Source organism: Micromys minutus (assembly GCF_963924665.1).
Source record: "Micromys minutus genome assembly, chromosome: 12".
In the NCBI taxonomy this organism is placed as follows: domain Eukaryota; kingdom Metazoa; phylum Chordata; class Mammalia; order Rodentia; family Muridae; genus Micromys; species Micromys minutus.
The window spans coordinates 5,498,667-5,523,341 of NC_137981.1; the positions used below are offsets into that span (position 1 = coordinate 5,498,667).

The 24,675-nt window shown below is 39.3% G+C and overlaps 1 protein-coding gene across 1 annotated transcript in view; it reads left to right on the forward strand.

Annotated features, from left to right (window-relative positions):
• The window catches only part of SYNPR (synaptoporin), a gene marked incomplete at both ends in the record, with an annotated part of 318,051 nt that extends 293,731 nt beyond the window's left edge, over positions 1–24,320 (forward strand). Inside the window, 2 exons of the mRNA XM_080925959.1 lie at positions 18,561–18,752; positions 24,063–24,320. Coding sequence (XP_080782085.1) covers positions 18,561–18,752; positions 24,063–24,320 — 450 coding nt within the window. The remainder of the gene's footprint in view (positions 1–18,560; positions 18,753–24,062) is intronic.
• Between the last annotated feature and the right edge of the window lie 355 nt (positions 24,321–24,675).

Genomic DNA, 24,675 nt, shown 5'->3' on the forward strand with positions numbered 1-24,675 from the left:
TGAGATATCTGAATTATTTTTAACAGCTCCTTCTCCTCTGACCTAAGAAACCTTGGCTTTTGTGAATTTAATGATATATGTGTCATACCAATAGCCAGTTATTTGGAAGGAGTTTAGTTTCTGTTGTGTGTGATTTTAAAATGACCACAATATTGCCTTCCCAGTGCTTCAGTTTCAGCTAGGTTCTGAGACACAATGCCAATAGTGTCACTCCCAACATAGCTCTACCAAGGACCATATGGTTTCCTGACCTGGAACTGTGATTGCTCCCTTCAGAATGTAGCTCAGCCAATCCACCAACGACTGCCCTGAGTGTCCCCTTGTCTTTCTGCCCACCTTAATGCTGAAGATAGAAAGCACTAGACAGTTTAATATTTTAAAACTAGCCAGATAACTCAATGGCTGGGTGAAGAATTTTCTGTCCTAATTTTATCAACTAGCCCCTGCCATTTTCCTTGACCTCCACTTGCAACAGAGACTACAAGGTGCCCCTGAGACCTACATTGTAGTTGCATCTTCTTGTTTTAAAGTCTCTCTGAATTCTATCTTCTCTTCTTCCTGGGACCTACAAAGTTCCACCCTTTACCCTTTGCCCAGTGATTGACTTCTTGCTCCTTTATTGACACAATCAAGAGCCACTTAGTAAATCAAAACCTCTCCCCACAATTTTCTCATGCATGCTATCAAGGCACCTAGAAATATTTAACAATGCTGGTTTAGTCTAGCTAACTGATAAGAGTTCCCAGATTCATAGAGACTGCAGTACTTTCTTGTCAAAACCAACAGATAAACAGTATATCCTTACTCATGGTGTCTATTACTTGACTTCCTAAGATAGAGATGGCTACAGGTGGAAAGAACAGAAAACTGATAGTCTTAGCAAACATGTGAGCTCCTACTCAAGAAGCACACAACTGACCCCCGCATCTTCCAACAGTGCAGCTCAAGAAATATTCATTCTTGCTCATACCATCATACACTCTACATAATGTGTTCTCTCTCTATGCTGAGCTACTCAGGGCCTCCACTCTGTTTGTTTCTTTGTTTGGCAGAAGTCAAAACACAATGTCATTTCTATGGAAAGTTATCATCCCCAAGAACAATTCCATATTCTTCAAAGATGATCTGATTTAAGGTCTCTCCACCACAGGAGTATTGGCACCGGCTCTGCTTTTATTAACAATCTTCATTAATAATTTTAATACATGGTAACTGGCAAGTTCTCAGAAAATACTTGTGGAAGAAATTAATAAATTTACTTGATTTATTGGCCATTAAATATCACTGCAGGAGGCCAATACACTTTTCTACACTTTACACTTTATTATATGACTTTTCCTACATTGAGAATAATTAAAATCAGGTATTTATCCACATTTACCCAGGCATTGTGGCATACTACTATACTCTCAGAAGCAGGGGAACTGAGGCAGCAAGAGGATGAGCAACTCAATTTCAAGACCAGTCTGGTCCTATGTCATACCAAATCAAAAGAAATGGGACCTTTCAGGAAGTAAGACAAGAATTTATTCTGCATAAATTACTTTATACTGGCAAAAGGACTAAAACGTTTTATGCCATTTTTGCTTCTTCATAGACAGGAACTTACCAGGTCCCTGTTTCCTGCCAATAAGAGCTGGGCTGTGATCTCAGAGCAGCCTAATAATAATGTATTGTGAATAGTTTTACTAACATGGCTGCTAATCTGCTCTAAAAGCTTTGTGTCGTTTGTAATCAAAAGTTAGTCAGGATTGATTAGACATCAGATCTGGTCTCAGGGATGATCTAGGATAGGAATTACACAGCACTACAAAAGCTAGTTAAGCCTTTTGGGGCTCACCAAACAGTTGGGGAATACCTTCCTCTTGCACGAGGCAGCAAGGTTATGAAATTAGTTGTCTATGACTAAGCTAAAGGTAAAGATGCAAAGGATGATTGTTAAAGTCTTATTTCCATAAGGACCAGTAAAAAATGAATCAAGAAATCTTGGTTCTACAGCTGAACAACAACTGAAAAGTTCAGGACCAGTTCGGGGGCGGGGGGAGTGCTATATGTCAACCACAATCCAATTTAAATTAAAGAGAGAGAAGCAATGCTCTTTATTGACTCACAAGCACAAGGCAGATTGTTCACCTGTCAACCATAAGGCATAAGTAATGCAGAGCACTGGACAGAAGAACATCAGCACCCACTCTATCTTTAGTTTGCAAAATTGTAATGAGTCACAGCATGATAATGGTGTGCTGTATTAGTTACTGTTCTGCTGCTATGCTAATGCACCATAACCAGAGCAAAGTAATGTATAGAAGAAAGAACTTATTTGTTCTTACAGTCCCAGAAGGATAAGAAGCCATTGCTGTAGGAAATTGTGACAGGAACAGCTGAGACTTCACATGTCCAACAGCAAAGCAGGAAGAAGAGAGTCAACTTGAAATGGTGTGACTCTTTAAACTAAAATCCTGCCTCCAACAAAATCTTTCCTCCAAAATTCCATGCCCCCCAAACTTCCCCAAACAACACTAGCAACTAAAAGTCAAGTATTCAAATCCCCAAGTTTATGGAAGACTTCACATTCACCCCACCACATGCACAAACTGTTGCTGAAAAATGTATAAAATCAAAAAGGAAAAACCATCAAGGGTGAGAATACTATTTCATAGAAATCCCCTTCCCTTTGATTAACGCCCTCCCTACAGCAGTCACATAATAGCACACAGCTCAGAGCAGGAAGATGATAAATCTTAGACAGGCTTAGATGATGGCTCAATGGGTAAGAGTAGTCGCTGAACCAGTGGGAGCAGTTTGAATCCCCAGTACCCAAGTAAAAAAATAGGTGTGGCCATGTGTACCTAGAACCTCAGGGTATTGGTGAAGAGAGTCAAAATTACCGGTGCTTCAATGAGAGACCCTGTCAGAAAGGAATATAGTGGTCAGCAATAGCAAGGCCATTTAATGTCCTCCTTGACCTTTGTGAGTTCACATACATGCACATAACATATACACACATGCAAACCACACATATGCACTCTCTTACCCAAACACACACACACACACACACACACACACACATGCACACATGCAGTCACACATGCACGCTCACAGTCATATTAGACAAATGATTTTAAAAGGGACAAATTCAAGAATGAACAATGAACAAGTTAGCCAGATTAAGACCAAAACCGATCTAAGTTTGACACCTAACTCTGCTATTATTCGCTAACCTACTGTGAAGTGGGGTCAAGAGAACAACTTCAAAGTGTTGTGAGAGTTTAAATGAGTAACTCTTAGCTAAGTAGTGCACACATGCACTGGCCATAAATAATAGTTGTATTAATATGACTACTTAAGTTTTAAACTAATGAAAGGTCATGTCTTTAATAAAATTACAGCCCTTAAAAAGCAGTAGGGTGCCCCTGCAAGAGATGAATAACACAGTCCCTTGATCCAAACTCTCTGGGTCTAAAACATAACTATGCATCTTTCAAACTTGATCTACATACATTGTCCCTTACATAAAATGGGAGACTACTAGTATCTATCCACGTGGGCTGCTGGGAGGTAAAGTACTCAAGTGCACAAGAAACATAAAGAGAAGGATTCTTGGTGCTAGCTTCTCTCCACATCACTGAGTAACCAGCAATCTCATTCTTCTTACTCTGTCCATGGGTCTAACCAACTCCTTATAACCACTTACATCCATCACCTAAGAACATAACAAGAGCCCAGCAATTAGGAGTACTTGCAGGAGATGGTTTTGGTTCTCAGCACCTACATGTAGCACCTTACCTCCAGTTCTAGGGGACCAGCTACTCTCCTCCAGCTGCCACAGGCACCATACCTGCACATAGTGCACGTACACACAGGCAAAACATTCATGCATAGAAAACGTTTTTCATTGTTTAAAATATTGTTTTTAATGAACAGAATACTATCGATTAAAAACATTTTAAACTGATTTTAACTACGATAGGTAACCTGTTTTTGTTTGTCCCTTTCTACTTTGGTGGAACCCTTGCCTTTAAAAAAACCTGTGGCTAAACAGCAAAAACTACTGGGAGGAAGGAGATATAGAAATGACTACTCTTGCTTCCACCATCACTCCTCTTTGTCTTTCCATCCCTCTCCCCACATCCCAAATACACACACACACAAACACACACACACACATACACACAGACACACACACTCACACACACACACACTCAAATACTGGGGGATATATGTAGAGCTTTGAGCTCTTAGAAGTTGGAAAGGAAAGGCATGGGTGATGGACAGGCTTTTCTAAGAAGCTTGGCAAGTGAAGTAGTTGGTACCTGACAGTCCTTTGGTTTTGAGCTATAAGGTAATCATCAAATAAATTAACATTGTAAGAAGTTCTCTCCCAAAGTAAAGGTCAGGGACTATCTTAGTTATATTTAACTACCAATTTGACTCACCTAGAGTCATCTGAGAAGAGTCTCAACTGACAGATTGCCCGTATCTATGGGGTGGATAGTCTTGATTGTTAATTGATATAGAAAAATACTTCCCACTATGGGCAGTACTATTCCCCAGGGATGTGGTTCTGGGGTGCACAATGAAAACTAACTGAGCATGACTCAGTATGCAAGCCAGAAATTAGTGTTCTTCATAATTTTTGCTTTAGACTCTTTTTTATATTCCTGGCAGCCCTGAATCATAGACTGTGACCTGGAAGTAAAGCCAAATAAATCCCATATTCTACTAAGTTGTTTTTGGTCAAAAGGTTTAATCACAGTGACAGGCATCAAACTAGAACATTGACGAAGATTCAAAGGCCAAGACTGCTGAGAACTTTCACAGTTTGTGTTCCTTCACTCTAATAAAGATTAGCAAACCTGATGAGTTGACCTCTCTTACTTAACCCCGAGGATTTTTCTTATCAAATTTGGAATAAAAAACCCATTTCCAAGTCCTGGATTTCTGTGGATACTAGAGCTCTGTCGGGAGGCTTTTGCCTCTTCACTAGGGGATTTTTCAACAGAGGTTCTAAAGTCTTGGGGATTAATGGAATTTGTCAAAGCACATTCAATGTCAAAATAGGGGACAAAATTCCACAGCTGGTCTCAACTCACATAACTGTCCTAGACCAGGTCAGTCAAACAATGGATTGAAAGAAAAAAGAGACAGTCAAAATTGTAACATGACTTTGGTCAGTCTGAGGCTGAAGAGACGCCTTTTTTATTCAGTTGTCTTTTAAACCACTTTAATTGCATGCAGAAAGATTACATCAGTTCTGAGTCAGGGAACTAGGAAGTCAATAATCAAAAATCCTGTAAACATCTTTCTGGAGGCTAGGTGGGAAGATCAAGGACAAGAGGGGATCCCAAGAGACAAAGAAACTGCTACACCTACATCTGATGAGGCTGCCCTGAGCTTCAAATGTAAATGTTCTTAATCTGGGTCAGAGTCAGATTTCTGCCTTGAGTATAGGGCCAGAGTCAGATTCTGCCTTGTCTAACTTCTGATTGTCCTTGGTGATGTAAAAACTTCCACCACCAACTTTCCAGTGGTGCCAAAATGCTCTCCACACATAACATACCTCTACAAATAAAATTTGGGGTTTTGATTAATAAAAAAATAACCTGCTCCACTAGGCTGATTTGAGCATGAAATGAGTTGAGCATGTGATGAGTTCTGGATAGAGGTGGGGCTCTTGTTCTATTCTCATCTTCACTCTCTCTCTCCATAGATAGATAGATAGATAGATAGATAGATAGATAGATAGATAGATAGATAGATAGATAGATAGATGATAGATAGATAGATAGATTTTCTTCCCTTTTCTCCTTTACTGCTCTGTTTCTTTCTCTTCCCCTACTTTCTATTTCTTCCCCTCTATTTCCTTACTTCCTATGCCCTCCTGCCCTCACTTTGCTTTCTTTTCCCCATTCGTTCTTCCCCCTTTCTCTCTTCCTTTTTTTCTTTCCTCCATTTCTGCTCCTCTCCTCCACCATCTTCCTTTATTTTAACATACTCTCTTTCACAGTACACGAGGGATTCGGTCACTCTTTCCATTTTAGTGACACTAAACGGTGTCAACTCTACTGTCCCCAGCTGAGGCTAAATGCAAATTATCCAGGGCATCACTGACCTGGATCCCATTCCCTTGCTTAAATTGCCAGTACAAAGCCCAATCTACACTTTTCTCAAACTGGTCAGTGATTCAAAACAAGAGAAGGCATTACTCTTCACAGTGAACCCAAATGTACTTCATTTGTTAACTTCATTTGTGGATTTGACTAGAACTCACCAACAGCATTGATCATCTTGATCTAGAAGACCTTTTTTCTCAGTGTCCTCTATCCCCTTTTGCTTTTACATTCTTTCTGCCTTCACTTCTGCAAGGTTTACTGAGCTTTTATAGGAGGGATGTGAAACATCCCATGTAGGGCTGAGTATTCCAAGCTCTCTCTCTCTCTCTCTCTCTCTCTCTCTCTCTCTCTCTCTCTCTCTCTCTCTCTCTCTCTCTCTGTCTCTCTGTCTCTGTGTGTGGGGGGGGGGGTTGGTTGGCTATGGGTCTCTGTACATGTTTCTATCTGCTGCAGGATGTCAATAGGGGTCATTTTATTGGTATGGAATTTTTTTATTTGGGTTTCTATTTTGTTGTTTCTTTGGTTAGACTGTTGGTTGGTTGGTTTTAGAACAGTAGTATTTGGCTTTTGCCCTAGATCCCTGGGCTATGTAATCTCAAGTTTTTGGTCACCCAAACAGTATCAAATATGGGTTTCACCTCCTGGAGTGGGCCTCAAGTAATATTAGATACTGGTGGGTTACTCCCACAAGCTTTGTTTGACCATTACCTTAGTACATATCTTGTGTGCAGAACAGCACTGTAGATAAGTTTTGTGGCAGGGTTTGTGTTTAGATTTCTCTTTTGTTAGTGTGTACAGTCCTTTTCCATTGCTTTTGCTTCTTTGAACATGTCTACTATATATCTCAACTTTCACATAGAGCTCATTTGTGTGGCTTAGATTAGATTTCCGGCAGGCAGCTTGTTGGGATCCTGTGCTAGCACATTACACAGTTGTCTTCACTCCTAGGCCCTTTCACTCTCTGCTCCTAATGCTCAGACCACAAATTATTGACTACTGTTGTTTAAACCAATTTCTTAAACTTAAATAAAATATACTTTGATAAAATCTGGTGTAACTACTGGATATAGAATTTCCAATGAAAAGTCTTCTAGCCTAATGCAATGACTTCCCTAATGACTAATTCTGAAGTCAGGTCTATCTATTAGAAGTTGTTAACTAAGTATCAGAGTTAAATTCCCAAACTCGGACTTTTTTGTTTGTTTGTTTGCTACTCAGGTAAAGGAAACCTACATTAGAGAATGACTTTCTGTGTAGCTCAATGTGTTCACTAGTATATCTGTGTTCCCATTGTGGTAGTAGTTTAGGTCTTAGAAAACACAGGCTAATCAAGGCCATTCACTAATGCAGTTGTTATGAGCACTTAGAGCACAGGATTTAAGCCCCTGCACAAAGTGCTAGATTCTATATAACATAGATTTTCACCTTGTTGAACCTCTTGAAAGATCTGCTGATGAATTAGAATTAATATTTCAGATGTAATAATGGACAAAACTTAGTTTGACAGGTCTAGCCACACGTTCTTCTTGTTTCTTTAAAAACCTTCTGTCTTCTGTTTTCCTTCACTTCAAAACCATCACCAGACAATACAGATAACAAAGCCCATGTAGCTGAATAATGGGCAGTATTTACTTATAAGTAGAAATGGGGTGATTGGTTATGTTTATTAATGTGCACTGAAGAGAGAAATGGGCTCATTTTGCATGTGTCTCAAATAATGTTCTCTTACAGAATTCTCCTCCTGATATATGTCTACAAGTAATCCAAAACCAGCAATTTTAGTATATTAAATCTAAATAAACTGCTTTCATAACAGCAACTTTTGAGGGAAGCAAAGCAACCCTTAAAAGCAAATTGAATCTGACCACCAAGTTCAAATTAAGCCAGCCTGTGCCTTCTTAAGGAAACTTGGTTTTAGTTCATAAAACAGATGGTTCAAATGTGCTGCACATAAACATCCAATGTGTCAGAGTTCATCAGGTACCGACTGTGACCAATACCTCAGAGTCCACTTATCACCTATTTAACAAACCATAGACACATAGATTATTTGCCCATACTGACTTCACTTTCTTTGTGGTTAGTAATGTCTCTTCCAAATAGTTCTTGGAGTTCACTCAGATCCCAAGCAGGAAAGAGTTGAAGTATTGAAGTACCTTACAACTGGCATTTTCTCTCTTCCATGGGGATAATTGCCATGAGCAGGACTAACTATGTATCAGAATGATGAAGCCATAAATGTTGCAAATTAATCTTCTGTTGTACAATCTCTGTTAGAGAAACTAGGAGTAGTATTTGCATAAAACTGGATGCTTGTCTACACCCTCAGATGAAAGTTCCTACCCATGCTTGAGCCACATAATTCTCTTGTTCAGAAAATGGCTTCAGTCACAGCCACCAACAGGCATTCAATACACATAAGCCATTCTACATTCAGTTTAACTTCATGCTCTCTGATGCTAATGGTTCTCATCAATAATCATCTTAGCATTTGTAAATTTGGTTTAGCAAAGGTCCTTGGTTCCAAAATCTTTGGCAGCTATTTCTAGAACATATCCAAAGTATCTTACTTTTAATCTACTAATGTTTTCAGACTTCTATTTATAAGAAGCTGTATTAGCTCACTGTTTACTGGGTATGTGTAGTTCTTTCTAGGTTATTTAGTAAAAACACACTTAAATTTCTTTGATTAAAATAACTATATATTATAGGAAGTATGTAGATTAAAATCCAAATCATTTGGGTGATACCAAAGTGTTTAAAATTAGGAGGTGACTGATTTAAATAGCTATCCACACACCAAACAAACATTCAAAAACCCAAAAAAACAAAAGCAACCCCTCCCCACATTTTCATCAAACGACTATAGTCAAGCCAGGTATTAATTGTCCCACATTTAAACATCTTTACTCCAGTTTCTTCATCAGTAACTGGAATAACTAAGTAGACAGGTTAGAAGACTAACAGTGTCTGTAGGGTCATGACTGGGTAACCAGACACATGAGAAGCACCAGTATAAATTCCCTCTTGTGTCTGTGGAGTATTCTAGCTGCATTATTTCTGGGGACTTTCCCCTTCCTGAGTTTCAGGTTGAGTTTGGCCATAGGAGAATCTCAACTGAAAGTAGAAGAGGAAAATTGTGTCCAATATTTGATATATGTGTCCTCTGCAAGGTAGCCCCAATTTAGTTTATGCCCAAAGCCAGAAAAAGACAAAAAACAAAAACAAACAAACAAACAAGAAAACAACAAAAAAAAACTTTCAAGTTAATGGATTATTTATCTGGAACATGTGCCATGTTGTGGTAGTTTGAATATGCCTAGTAGAGAGTGGCACTACTGGAAGGTGTGTCCTTATTAGTATGTTTCTGTTAGTGTTGGCTTTAAAACCCTCATCCTAACTCCCTGGAAGCCAGTCTTCTCCTAGCAGCCATCAGATGAAAGTGTAGAACTCACATCTGCCTGGATGCTGCCATGCTTCTGCCTTAATGATACTGGACTGAACCTCTGACCTGCAAACCAGCCTCAATTAACTGCTGTTCTTAAAAGAATTGCCTTGGTCATGATGCCTTTTCACAGCAGCAAATCCCTAAGTAAGACACCTGTCTTGCAGTTACTCCCAGTGATATAATGTCTACCTTTAGCCTAGGTACACTTTGATGAATTTGCTCTAGGTGATAAAGCTATTTTATATTTAATCTAAATAGAATCTAGGTCACTTTTGAAGGGACAAGCCGATCTTTAGAAAACTACCATTGGTTAATTCCTTGTGCATCAAAAAGAACTCTGACCATAAGATGAACAAGTTTTAGTTGTGGTAAACAATTAAACCAAAAAATCATAAAAATCCTGCACCAGATCATAAAGAAGAAATTGGGGGGAAATGAGACATTTTTAATTTTAATTAAAACTGAAAAGGTGACTAGAGAATTGTTTTGGGGAGATGATATCCATAAGGCAGCACCTGACTGATTTAAACAGAGATTACTTTTTTAAAGTGAAAGGAAGTAAGTCCCATCTGTGGTCCTCTGCAAGGGGACTGTCCCAGGTGAAACTTCTGCATTGCATATGTTCTGGGTGGGCTAAAGTAAAAGCTAGGAAGCCTGTGTGTTACAACGAGAGGTGAAAAGTTAGGTAAAGAACGCAATTCACGGCAGAAGAGTGACCCACTCAGGGTTCTTTAGGACTCTCTGTGTTGCCTTTAGCATTTATGCTCAGTATTTATGTGTTTGTGTGTGGGGGGGGTGTCATTGCAGGGTTTGAGCAGGGAGTGCATGCTTATCACTAAGAATATTCTACCTGTCACGCTGGGAATAGACACACATTCATAAACCGCATAGATCAGTTATTTTAAATTGTTAAACATTGTTTTTCCTATCATAAGGCACAGCACTAATTTCTGAGTTTGGGAAATTGTTTCAGTAGTCTTAATCTCTGTTTTCCCACTTCCATAAAGAAAAACCACCCAAGATAGATGAATACCCATGACAGTGCCTGCTCATAGCCATGATGACAGCTCCTGCTCATAGCCATGATGACAGCTCCTGCTCAGAGTTACTATGACAGCTCCTGTTCATAGCCACCATGACAGCCCCTACTCATAGCCACCAGGACAGCCCCTGCTCATAGCCACCAGGACAGCTCCTGCTCATAGTTACTATGGCAGCCCCTACTCATAGCCACCAGGACAGCTTCTGCTTATAGTTACCATGACAGCGCCTGCTCATAGCCACATGCTGTTTGTATGGTCATAATTGTCATTGTTGTTTTTATGGGACATTATTAAAGTTTTCATTTCCTGGCATAGTGATAAAAATTGCTTACAATAACTTATTTAATCCTCCAGCTATGCCATGAAAAGCCTTATTTCAACCTACAATGGAAATTGTGGGTCTTAAGAAATCTACCAAATTGCATAAGAACATGAAAGTGTAAGATTAAGAATTCAAATCTCGATCTAGCCAGTTCCAGAGCTGAGCTTAAGTAGGAGATAGATTATGCAGCTCCCCTTTGTACAGTGTCTGCCTAGAAGATAAAATGTCAGATCAGATCCCAAAGCTCTGTATTTAGTCCAATGACACAGATCCTTGAATTCAGTAAGAAAGTTAATTCCTCTGCATAAAAGCACTTCACTACCGTAAATTAAGCAGAATCTCAAATTTAGCTTTTGAAAAGCATTTTAATGTGACCTTTTTACATCCATTCACTTTTATTTATTTAGTGTGTGTGCACATGTATATGTGCACTTTTGTTTGTGTGTGTGTGCACATGTTCATGTGTGTGCACTTGTGTGTGTGTGTGTGTGTGTGTGTGTGTGTGTGTGTGTGTGTATACACTACAGTGCACCTATGAGGACCAGCCAGCTTACTGTAGTCAGTCCTCTCCTTCCACCATGCATGTTCTTGAGTTCTAACTCAGGTCATCAGACTTGGCAACAGGCACCTCTACTCCCTGATTTATCACTCTGGACCTTGAAAACCTTTCATTGAATTTGCTTTAACTAGGAATTCCTTCTTAAAGCGGATGTTAGAAGCATCATACACAGTCAAACATTCAAGTACACAACCCATGGAGACAGATGGCCAGGCTTAAAGTCCCGGCTCTTCTATTAATTAACTCTGGCTTTAGGCAATTTATTTTGCATCCTGGCACATCAGTTTCCTCAATTACAAAATTAGAAGAGGATTAACATGTGTTTTGAAGTGCTGTTATCAGGATTGAGTTAATTCGAATGAATCTGGAATAATACTTAGTGCATAATAAATGCTCAGGAAATGTTAATTTGACATAGTTTTCTCCATTATCCAAATAAAGGTCAAATGGAACTCTATATGTATTCATCAATTCTTGGAGAATTTCATACATTTTGAATCATAGAAGAAACCAAATGTATACTGACATGAAATCTTTACCCCTAGTGACTAAATTCCATGGATTCTATGAGCAGTTGTGGAGGAGAAAAGTAGTTAACAATTTTACCCCACCGTGAATGATGAAAATTACAGCAATACCTGGTCTAGGAAGATGTGCCTACTGCTGCAATAGTGGCATTTATGTCACTGGAGTGACCAAAGAGTTTCTGGTTCAATTTAAAGCCTGCTCTATGATATGAAATCTATACCATTATCAAGTTAAGAACCTATGGCTACACAAACCATACAGCCTAAGAGGGAACCTACAACTGTTATTCTGCTAAATGGACAGAATCCTGTTTTCCCTAAACACTCTGACATTTAAAGAAGTCTGTCTCTCATTGTGATGAATATAAATAGTAAAGAGCACTGTCCTATACTTGGATCTATACAACAGCTATGGGCCCTAACCTATGTTACATTGAAGGGCACTACCCTGCATGTTCCTAACTCCTTAAGGGTCTCCTTAAGACTTTTGCACATTACTGAAACCATGCTATTTGAATACATGAATGAAATCAGACACTTCATAGTCACTCCTTGGAAGATCTAGCATCATTAAAATGCCAAGTTTTCTCCAACTAATCCCTGGATTGAAAACATTTCCAACTACGTGGGTGGAATAATGGCCCTACAAAGATGTCTCCATCCTCATACTTGGAACTTGTAACTGTATCACATGGGATGGCAGGAGGAGATTAGTAGCACTTCAGAGAGACCTAAGATTGTGGAGAGAGCTTTAAAATAGTGAGACCAGCAATTATTTGAGTAAGCACAATGTAACCATGAGGCCCAAAATGTAAGAGAGCTGGCACAGAACTCATTGTCAACATGATGTGATATTGGGAAGAAGACTGGCCATTGCTGCTTTAACACATAAAAAGATCATGAGTGAAGATGGGCAGCCTTGACTGACAAGGAAAAGATTGGGAATCCTATGTAGAGCCTACCACAAGGCCTGAAGGCCATTCCAACACCTTTATTTTACTTTGGTGACTTTTGTTTTGGACTTATTGATCAATATATACATAAATAATTTACTAATTCCTTTTGCCTAAATAATAAAGAATGAACTAAGGTACAAGATTGGCTATAAACTAAAAGTTGAAATTTGACACACTTGGTTCATATGTAATCATTAGGTGTCTTAAGGTTTTACTGCTGGGAACAGACACCATGACCAAGGCAAGTCTTACAAAGGAAAGCATTTAATTGGAGCTGGCTTACAGGTACAGAGGTTCAGTCCATTATCATCAAGGTGAAAATATGGTAGTATCCGGACATTTCAAAAGGAGCTGAAAGTTCTACATCTTTATCTGAAGGCTGCTGGGAGAATATTGGCTTCCAGGGAGTTAGAATGAGGGTCTTAAAGCCCACACCCACAGTGACATACATACCTACTCCAACAAGGTCACACCTACTGCAACAAGGCCACAACTTCTGTTAGTGTCACTCCCTGGGATGAGCATATACAAACCATAACATTTCACTCCCTGGCCTCCATAGGCTTATTCAACCATGTGAGTCTATGGGGAAATACCTAAACATAGCATCATTCAAAATACATTTAGTACAACTTCCAGAGTCCCCATAGTCTATAGCAGTCTTAACAATATTAAAAGTACAAAGTTCAAGGTCTCTTCTGAGATTCATTCAATCACTTAATTGTAATCCCCAAAGCATAACAGGAAACCAACAGGGCAAACTTCAAACTCTGCATCTCCACGTCTGATTTCAACTTGGTCTTTAGATCTCCAGTTATCTTTTCATCTTTGTTGACCTTAACTAACTTCTTACTGCTGGGTTGGTTCCAGTCCCTTTCAGCAGCTTTCCTCAGCAGATAGCCCACAGCACTGGCATCTCAAACATCTTGGGGTCTCCAAGGCAACTTTAATGTTACAGCTTCTGTTTCAATGTCTGGGATCCCCACATGACCTTCTTGACTCTTCCAAAGGACTGCCATCACATCTTTAGCTCCCTCCTCTGTGATACTGGAAGCTCAGGCTGATCCACTCACTCAACTGCTGCTGCTGTTCTTGCTGATCACCCCATGGTATTGGCATCTCCAATATACTGGGGTCTTCTGCTGCAACTATGCTTCACCAATAGCCTCTCACATGGTCTCTTTATGGTGCCAAGCCTCAACTACTTTGCATGACCTCTTCAGTCCTAGGCCATCAACAACAACTGAGGTTGCACCTTCACCAGTAACCTTCCATGGCCTCTAGAAGTGCCAAAACTCAGCAGCTCCTCATGACCATGTTATGCCTTCAAAACCAGTACCACCTGGGTAATCCTTATATATCACCATGTGCACCTGCAGCACAAGGTACAACCTTGGCTATCTCTGGAGCATAGCTCCTGTGTGCTCTCAGAAAACACTTCCCAGATTTCACATCAGTGATGCTGGTCTCTCTTTAATCACCATTAATTTCTTAGCTCCAGCTGACCAGCATCAATTGTCTGAGTAATCTCTTCTATTCTGGACCCTAAAGCTTAAGCCATGTGGCCAAAATTGCAAAATTCTGCCCTTTGCTGGGGCTGAAATATAGCCACCTGTTCTATTACATTGTCACCAGCTTTCTGTTTTCCTGCTTCTTCACTGCATAAGCTAGGCTGTCCTGGAACTTGCTCCTTAGACTGACTTAGAATTCAGAGATCTATATGCCTACTTCCTGAACACTGGGATTAAAGGTATGGTCCCCCAAGCCTGGTTCTAAGTTTTTCTTCATCTAGAACTTGCTCTATTCTAAGCTAACCTTAAATTCAAAGACCTGCTTGACTTTATCTCCTTGGATTAAAGGTGTGTACCACTATACCTAGATCTAAATTTGGTTGGATATGATCTTTTCCCAAAGTCTCACATCTTTAATTTATCTTCTTGAACATAAGATTCAGCTCCATTTCACCTCCTGGTACACCTTTAATACTCAAACAATGTATTTCATATTTTTCCTTCCTCAGCTTGTTATACTTGTTCAAAATGCTCTTTATGAGACTTAACCAGAGAACAAAGTCTATGATGTGCATTTCTGAGACTTCCGTTGTCATTGTAATTAATCCGAGTCTCTTCACCTTAGCCTCAGGTAGACTCTTCAGACAAGGGCAAAAACCAGCTACCCCAGAAACTTCTTAAGCCAGGGCTGCACAGTTCAAATTACTCTCAACAACAAAAATATTCCATATTCTTACTAGGATGGTTCATTAAGGACCATTTAAAGCATTCCACTGCTTTCCAAATTCGAAGTCCCCAAATCCACATACCTCCAAACAAAAGCATGTCCAGTCCTATCACAGCAATGCCCCAGTCCTTGGTACCAATTTCTATCCTAGTTAGGTTTTATTACTGTAAACAGACACCGTGACCAAGGCAAGTCTTATAAAGGACATTTAATTGGGGCTATCTTACAGGTAAAGGGATTCGGTTCATTATCAAGGTGGCAACATCCAGGCAGGCATAGTGCAGAAGGAGCTGAGAATTCTACATCTTCATCTAAAGGCTGCTAGCAGAATACTGGCTGCCAGGGAGTTAGGATGAGAATCTTAAAGCCCACAACCACAGAGGTACGCCTACTTCAACAAGGCCATACTTACTTTAAGACCACACTTTCTAATAGAGCCACTGCCTGGGATAAACATACAAATCATAACACTAGGTGTGAATTGTTCTTGCTAATACAGAAACAGCTGTGGATGCTGCATTTGCTTGCTTGCACTTTAAACCTCTGCATCCCTTCAGAAAGAACTTAAGGCAGCTTAAGGGCACATACAACTCAAAATGAAAATGATTAGATATGAGAAGGAAATAAGACAGTGTATGAGTATACTAAACATAAGTAGGCAGTACCTCCATGCCTAAAATCTCCAGTGACTGGATTATATTTTGGCCCTAAGTATGGTAGAGCTAACATTGAAATGGAGAACAGTGAGCTACATAGCTCACAAGAGCTACTGGATCCAAAGAAGAGTTGATCCAAAGATTTTGCCAATCTTAATTGTGAATCTTCCAGAACATTCTCCAAAAGGTCACACCTAACAGACATAAGATTCAAACAACATCACCATAGTGTGACAGCTTCCCCAGTGCAGGTCATGAATCTTATTGAAAAGTCACACAGATACACCTGAGTACAGACCCTATAGGCAAAATGCATCATTCCACAAGGAACAAATGTATGGGGTATGCTGCCCAGAACATTTTTAGATAAAATAACAAGGTTTTCTGTTGTTACTCTTAGATAGGCATTGTACCTATGCAACAGGGCTTAGTTTCAGTTCTGTTTTAGCTGCTATTACAAACTGTTTAGGATAACCAAGTAATACAAGTGGATAGTCAGTCAATCAAATCATAGTCACATTATATCTTAGTCTGGAATATCAAAAAATATACATCCTATGTAGTATAGCTAATAGTTAGCTGGAGACATGCATTCTTTGCTTGTTCAGATCTGCTGTGAATCGATAGATGATCTTCAAAAGCATCAGAGATCCACAGAATATGTCATTTAAGGTTATTCCATTATTAAAATATCTAACTATGAGACATATCTGCTCCTGACAGTGCCCCCATTCCACTTCAAAGATGATGTTGAGCATTAATACTTCCATGTGGAGGTACTTCAATTATAGCAGGCTACTTCCTAATCGAAAAATGCCTTAACTTCATCTGCAGACAAATTGCTGTCCAAAAAGGACACTCAGATGCAGGATAGCTGGCTGCTAAGCTCTGCCAATAGATGGTAAGCTAGTTCATCATAAGCCCTGCTTCACTTAAGATATGTCATACGTTCTGGTTCAGAAGGCAGACGATAGATGCTCCAACCTTAGAAGAGATGTTGGGGACTGTCCAGGCAGTCAGCTGTCTCTGCCAATTGTTTAAATTTTTGAAAGCAGCATGCCTGCACTTCCTGCACAGTCTAATAGTTATTCCTTCTCAAATCTTTGTCAGGATTGAAGACTAGGTAGTTATAGTCTCACAATTAAACTTAAGTTGTTTATGATTTAAGAAAATGTTCTAGATTTAAAAAGATGGTTTCAGGATGGTAATACAAGTTAAAATAAAAGGTGATTTAGGTACAAAATTGTAATGTCATTGAGATAGGATAGATGATAAAGTACCACCTCTTAGTTACAAAATACTGGACTTTTAAATATATTTCATACCTAATAATTTTCATAATTGTTTCAAAGTAGTTCCTACTCTGTATTGTCTGTTACTATAAAAGAAAGATCCTTTTTACTTGGAAAAAAAGGAAACAATATAGTAGGTTGGCCTAATGCTGCTTGTGTCCTAATACTAATATTGGGCTCCCAAAACCTAGAAGTCTCAGAGACAAGAAAATCTACATGTAGACCTAAGTGACATTTGTGTGACCTTGCCACCAAGTTATTTTTGATTGGTAAATTAAAATGCTGACAGCCAATAGCTGAAGAGAGAAGACATAAGTAGGGTTTAAGGTTCCTGAGTTTAGGGGTTAGAAGATAACCAAGAAGGTGAAGGGGAAAAGAAAATCTGTCACGGATTAAGTGAGGTTAAAACGTGGCCCTAAGTGCTGGACAACTGGAGTTAAGAGCAGCCCAGATGAAACATAGTAAACAGTAATTCATGGTTACTGATAGGAAAGTAGACTCTAATAGCATAGAGGGAAGATATCTGCCCAGCTCTAAAGCTTATTGTAAATATAAATGTTATATATGTCTTTTGTTTAGGAACTGAATGATCAAGGCAGGGTAGAAATCCTGGATCAAGATTAAAAATCTTTACAACATAGGACAGCCAGGGCTGCAAAAATAGAGATGCTATCTCAGAAAAAAATAGTGTAACATGGTTATTATAAACATAATTCTAAGCCTATAGTAATTAAAAACCTATAAATTCAGTTTTATGCATGAAGTAGATGGTACCTTTATTCATTAAATTAACAAATAGATTAATGAGTAAATATTACCACCCACAAGTCTTTGACAATGGGCAAATGTCTCCCACTGTTTGAAACCTTTGCACCACATGATAAAGTACTTATGGTCAGTAGTTAGAACACGTAGTCTCAGACACACTTAAAGGATTCTCTGACTTATTTTACTGTACGCAAATAGGGATCCTTTGGGAAACAAAATGATAAGGATTATAAAGTCCTTGAATCATTCCTGAGACTGGGTAGGTTTTCAATAAACAAAAGTACAGCTGGGTGTGGTGGCATACACCTTTGATCCCAGCAATAGGGAGAGAGAGGTAGAAGGATCTCTACAAGTTCAAGGCCAACCTGCTCTGTATAAGGGAACCTCAACACAGTCAGGACTACAAAGAGACATCCCATCTCCAAAGACAAAAACTAAATTAAAAATATAATCTTTTATCTCATGTAAGTATAAAGATGGCCTCACCAAACTTTATTACCTTCTGACAGAAGATCTATGTCCTAATCCTGTGAGATCTCAGAAATTTCCAGAAAACACATAGTAGTTGCCTAAGTTCATAGATTTTTTTTTTTTCTGGAACTGATATTTACCTTTTTCTCCTGTGTCTCTCTGTGCAGGACTTTATTGTCACTGTAGTCTTTTCATTCTTGTGGCTGGTGGGTTCATCTGCTTGGGCAAAAGGACTGTCTGATGTCAAAGTGGCAACAGATCCCAAAGAAGTCCTGTTGCTGATGTCAGCTTGCAAGCAGCCTTCCAACAAGTGCATGGCTGTCCATAGCCCTGTCATGTCCAGCTTAAACACATCTGTGGTAAGTATTTCTTCATCCAGACATCACTTCCTGAGCCTTTACTTGATAATCAGTGATGAAGGAAAGAAGCACCCTGAAGCTGGCCACTGGGAACATTTCTGCATCCAAAACTAGGCCAAGCTAAAAAGAAAAATAAAGCAAATCTTACTGAAGGTGTAAGATGATTATTTTAGCCTTCGAAATTTTCATGGTCAAAACCCACACACTGTAATGCTGCTGATTACAGCCTTTCAAATAAGAACCCAACAAGTATTAGCAGTTGTAACTGAGATGACAGTCAAAATTCTAACCCAGAACTTATATAAAACCTAAATGTTGAGAATGAAGGCTACCAGAAGCTAAAAAGAGTATTTTGTTAACTTGAATGTTTCTTAGAAAAAACTTTAATTAATACCACACATAGAATATACCAAACTGTTTGGAGAAAAATATGCGTGCTTAGTAGGGTGCAAGAGAAAATGTGTGGTTGAAAATGTACTTAGAATAATTATATATCTTCTCTCTGCTCCAGTTTAGCTGCTTGATAGCCTTAAAATGCATTAAGGTAGTTGAACAATCAAATATTCTCATCAAGTGTCAGCATCCTACAGAAAACGAGGAATACTGACAGTTGGAGAGAGACTAAAATGTATTTCTAGTTTATAAGTATAAGCAACTGTATATAGCCCACAGAAGGAAGCTGCATCTGATAAACAAGCTACAATGTTGGCCAAAAGAAGTTTTACTGAGAAGTGGGATGTGCAGTCATGTTTACTACAGGAGCACTCGGCAGCAAAAATTAAGAATAATTATCTTTGCTGCAAAGTTAAGCTGTGTCCCTGTGGCTTTCTGAAATTCGATCAGGGAAAGGGCTGCTCCATTGCCCCTGGTTTTTCCATAAATCCTGCCTGTGTGAGATAGGAATGGTGGAAGTTAACTATGCCCTGGATCTTATGAACGTTCTTACACACTGCTGACCACAGCTTGGAAGCATGCATTAAGACATATGCTGATGTTTCTGTACATTGTAGACAGTGTTGAAGAAATAATTGTGGCTCTGATCTCAAAATCCAAAAGAGCAAATATTTGACATTGTTGAACAATAAATGTGCTGCTCATCACCTGCTAGCTTAATAATCCATCCCCTAGGAAGTTGGAACACCCTACAGGGCCTTATCAGTTCCACTCATGTTCTAATAAGCCTTGGACTGGAAGGGAGGACTTATCAATGAAGAATAGTATGTTCTACTAAACCTAACAACCACATGAGCAAGCAAATGGTGAGGCCTTCAGGGTTTACACTGTGCCCTTGAGTGCCAAGGCTCTGGCGAAAGAACAGCTCACTCAGACTAACTAAAGCAAGGTTTAAAGTGTTCTTAGACCCATGTCTAGAACTAATGTTTACTCATTGCAATATCCAGATTACAAACAGAAAGTGGCTCCAATTTCAAGATGAAAGTAATAGGTTCTGGAAAGATCTCATGAGCCTCCTGAGGCCTGACGAGATGAGAATGGAAATCTGGAGCAGACCCTCAACCTCTGAAGGAAGACAACCAAAATATTGTCTCCTTGAGTTGCCAGGTGGTAGGAACTTTGCCTAATCTCCCATTTTCCACCTCCAGTTGGAAAATGTCAGGATGGACTTCAAGCTATTGGACTAAAACTTTACAGCGCAAGGAAAATGAAGTGTATATTACTATCACAGAGCAATGGATATTAATCAATCAACAGAGATTTTTGAATTATAGATATGCTTGCCTTCAAGTCACATTGAGCTAGTTCAAACAAAACCAGAAAATAATGAGAAAAACCGGAACTGCCACCAGGGCTGTGAGCTGGAATGTAGTCAAGAATTGGGATTTTTGCATTCTCTCTCTGTTAGCCCTGTTTTTTTCTTTTTGTGTGTTTCTGTTGAATGGCAATATCTGTTAGGCTATTCTCCTTTTCCAAATAGAGTTTGAATGTTTTTCTTGTGAATGTGGGAGAAGGTAGGTACCCTCACTTTTTGAGTGTATATTTCTTTTCAAAGAAACAGCTTTGGCCAAAGAGATAGCTCAGTGGGTGCAGGTACTCACACCCCAAGCTTGCTTAGCTGATCCCCAGAACTCACAAAGAGGAAGGGGAGAACAGACTCCACAAAATCATCCTCTGACTTCCACATGCATACCACACACACACACACACACACACACACACACACACACACGGGGGGGGGGAGGTAAGGGCCGGAGGGATGGAGGGGGAGAGGGAGAGGAAGAGGGAGAGAAAGATATGGGGGGAGGGAGGGGCAGACAGACAGACAGACAGAGATAGACAGAAATAATAAATAAATTTGTTTAGGAAGGAAACGTCTTATACTGCTTAACTCACTTTAGTACAGTTACAAATGTCTGGTTGAGAGCTCCCCATTGGCTCCTCTAGGGTTAAGAGTCCAGCTTAGTTTTGTCAACTGTAGCTAGCTTTATGCATTGTGTAGTCAAACCATGGCTCACAGAACTCACCCTGCTGGGCAAGTACAAGTTCTGAAGAAAGAACCATGCACCACTACGATCTGTGAGCTCTATAAGAAAAACAAGGTCATGAAATAATACATATTTTCTACTGTGGTAACAAAATTCTTTTCTTTGACATTGGTCACTTTATGGTATCTCTTAAACATAAGTGAGATATTTACGCATTACAGATGCAGGGAGATGATGTAAGGGATCATGGGTAAAGGTTTCTGGATTTAACTGCTGTAATGGTAGACTGCTATCCAAACTCTCAAAATGCTGCTACTATTCAGTAAAGCTAAAGAGACAGACCTAGCATGGTCTTCAGGAATGGGTCCTGGCTCCACAATGAAACAGCTGCCTGCCTATATGAACACATCACCTCTCTAAAGCCTCTCTGTAACCATCTGCAAACTGTAGCCCATTATGCAGTGGACTTCATGCCTGTTGACAGAATAAAAGAATTCATGGAAAAACACATATCACGATGCCCAGCCTGTAGAAATGCAGAATAAGAATTGCCTGGAAGCGTCTAGAACTGGACGTTCATTTCTTCTATGGTGTCTAAAAAAAAAAAAAAAAAAAAAAAAAAAAAAAAAAAAAAAAAAAAACAGCAAAGGGAAGAGACTGCAATCTGTCACTTTTTGTCCAATCATCAGTAAAAAAAATCACTCTCCATCCATAATTTCTACTTTTGCTTTTCCAGCTTCACTCCAGGTAATTTGGTCAGCATCTTTATGGATAAGCACACTTTACATCTCAGTTCTCTCTCATGCACAGGCTCACACTGTCATTCTGATGTCCTCAAACCCCAGCTTAAATAACAATCTCTCCCAATTTCAAGTGGAACTAATAGCAGGATTCAAACACTCCTGTGTTCTGAAATGTACCAGACAGTGGGAATTTTTGGTACTTCCATGATGATTGTGACAGATAAACGGTGTTCCTTGCACATCCCCAGAAAGTGATCTGTGTTCGTAATTTTAAGTTGGGCCCTTTAAAAAACCGTAGTAGTAGCTAGGGCATGGAGAATGGCCAAGACCGGCAAACAGACAAAAGCACATTGCTAGGGAGAGTCATCCTTCATATCAGAAGAGATCCTCTTATACTTTTTGAACTATGTGTTGGCATAGACTTACAAACACAGAATTAAACCAAGATATCTATTTTAAATGAAAAGTATCCTAGTGACCTTACACATGATATAAATGTCCTATGTAAAAGTGTTGTTGGGGGTTAACTAATTTGCTATGATTACACAACTGTAATGAATGATTTATTTATGTTTCATATCATCCCTGCCAAGAAACCTAAGGCTCTATATTAATGTTAAAGAAAACAACAATTTGCAATGGAAAACAAAGTTGGGGAAAAGGAGATAGAGAGAAAAGGGGACTTGAGAATCAGTCTTCAATGAGATCAACTGGTAGTCAATTCTGTTATCATTTTTTAAGAATATGTCCTTACAGCCAAAGACTCCTTCCATTTATGCAATGGTGACAGTCAACTAAGCATAATTCATGGACCACTATAGAACATGATTCAAAGTCTGATTTGCCATTTAGTGTTTACTAATGAGTCCAACGTTTTGCACATCCACTTGAATGCTCTTAACTGTCCCCCATGACAGAAATATTACCTTCACTCCATTGTCATTCAGCATCACGTGGTGCTGTGATATACCTACTGTTAAAACACTGGAATACTTTAGTAATGCTTTTGATCTAAGGGCTTAAGTCCCTGCATGTTGAGGATGCCAACATCACACACACACACACACACACACACACACACACACACACACACACACACCTCAGGACACATCAGACTAACCAAAAAGCCATTTTTAACTAGACAATGTCATGTTGGAGTAACCAAATATATACTCCAATGTTACCAATTTGTATCATAGTGTTGTTGCCTTTTCCCCACAGGGTTGTTAGAATAGAGTATCACTTATCTAGTCAACCAATGATCTGATATATCCTGCAATTGCTTCCTAAGCCCCTTGCAATCATAAACCGTTCTGCCTCCAACAAACACCTGACCCTGAGAAATCAACACAGGTCCTGTGACTTACCAGCAAGGTTCTTGAGAAAAAGCCAAATTTGCATAAGAAAGCCTCACACCAATCTTTTAAAGCATTTCACTCTTCTCTGTACCCTGTACTCCATTCATAAAATGTTCTTAGCATTGACTTCTGAAGGTGAGAAGCAGAAGCATAGCCACTTACAGACTCTGCTACTATGTGTGTAAATATGCATGTGTTCACCCATCACCTGGACCAGTGCATATTCAGTGCTTTCATGAACCAACTCATTTGTTCAAGGAGTGCCTCTAGTCCTAAATAAATGGGGACCTTATCAATTAATGCACCATTATTAAACTGAAAATACTCAATTGTACATGACTATTACTCTACACAAACTAAGAATGGCTGATTTGTGAAGATAGGGATGGCTTTGGTGAGGACTTGTTCTCTGGAGCAGACAGAATAGAGTTGAATCACAGTTCTAGTGCTTACCAAGACATGTGAACTTGAACCGGATTATTTTTCTTGCTGAATTTTACTTCTACATTTTAACATAGGCATATAATATGTAATAACACTGGTCTCTTAGACTAAAAGAATCAATATATAAAAACCCTTCATGCAGTATCTGGCATATGGAAAATGTTCAGGAATCCTAAATCAAGCAGTGGTTCCAAGAAAAAAAATGTAAACAGACTTCAAAATTAAATCAAAGGCTCACCCATGGCACTGTGGAGAATTACTGTGAACAGACTTATCTTGAGTCCCTATCCAGTCCTTTAACCACCTGTTCTGGTTCTTTCTCAGGTCTTCGGGTTTTTAAACTTTATCCTCTGGGCTGGAAACATTTGGTTTGTTTTCAAGGAGACTGGCTGGCATTCCTCGGGACAGAGATATCTTTCAGATCCCATGGAGAAGCGTTCCAGCAGCTACAATCAAGGTGGCTACAACCAAGACAGTTATGGGTCAAGTGGTGGGTACAGCCAACAGGCAAGCCTGGGGCCAACTTCTGATGAGTTTGGCCAACAGTCTAGTGGTCCCACTTCCTTTAACAATCAGATATAACCGGGTATCATCCAAATTCTTCTGGTGATAGCCTCACCACCTTCCATTTCAGTAGCAGAAGAATTTTTTAAGCATTTCAATCAATTATTAATGTGGAGAATGTTGAATGTAAATCAGAGATCTGTAGTCCTCATTAAGACAGAAAGGCGCCGGCAGTGATAAATGCTACTTAGAAATGAGATGTCATAAGGAGATACATTATTAATCACAGATGGGTAATTGGAAAGTACCTGGTTATACACACAGATACTTTTATGGTCGTTTTGTATGTGTGGTAAAGTTGCAGAAGAATTTTGTAGCTTAAAGTCTCTAGTATGTAATGTGTGGGAAGTACTGTAAACAGTATTGAGTTTTC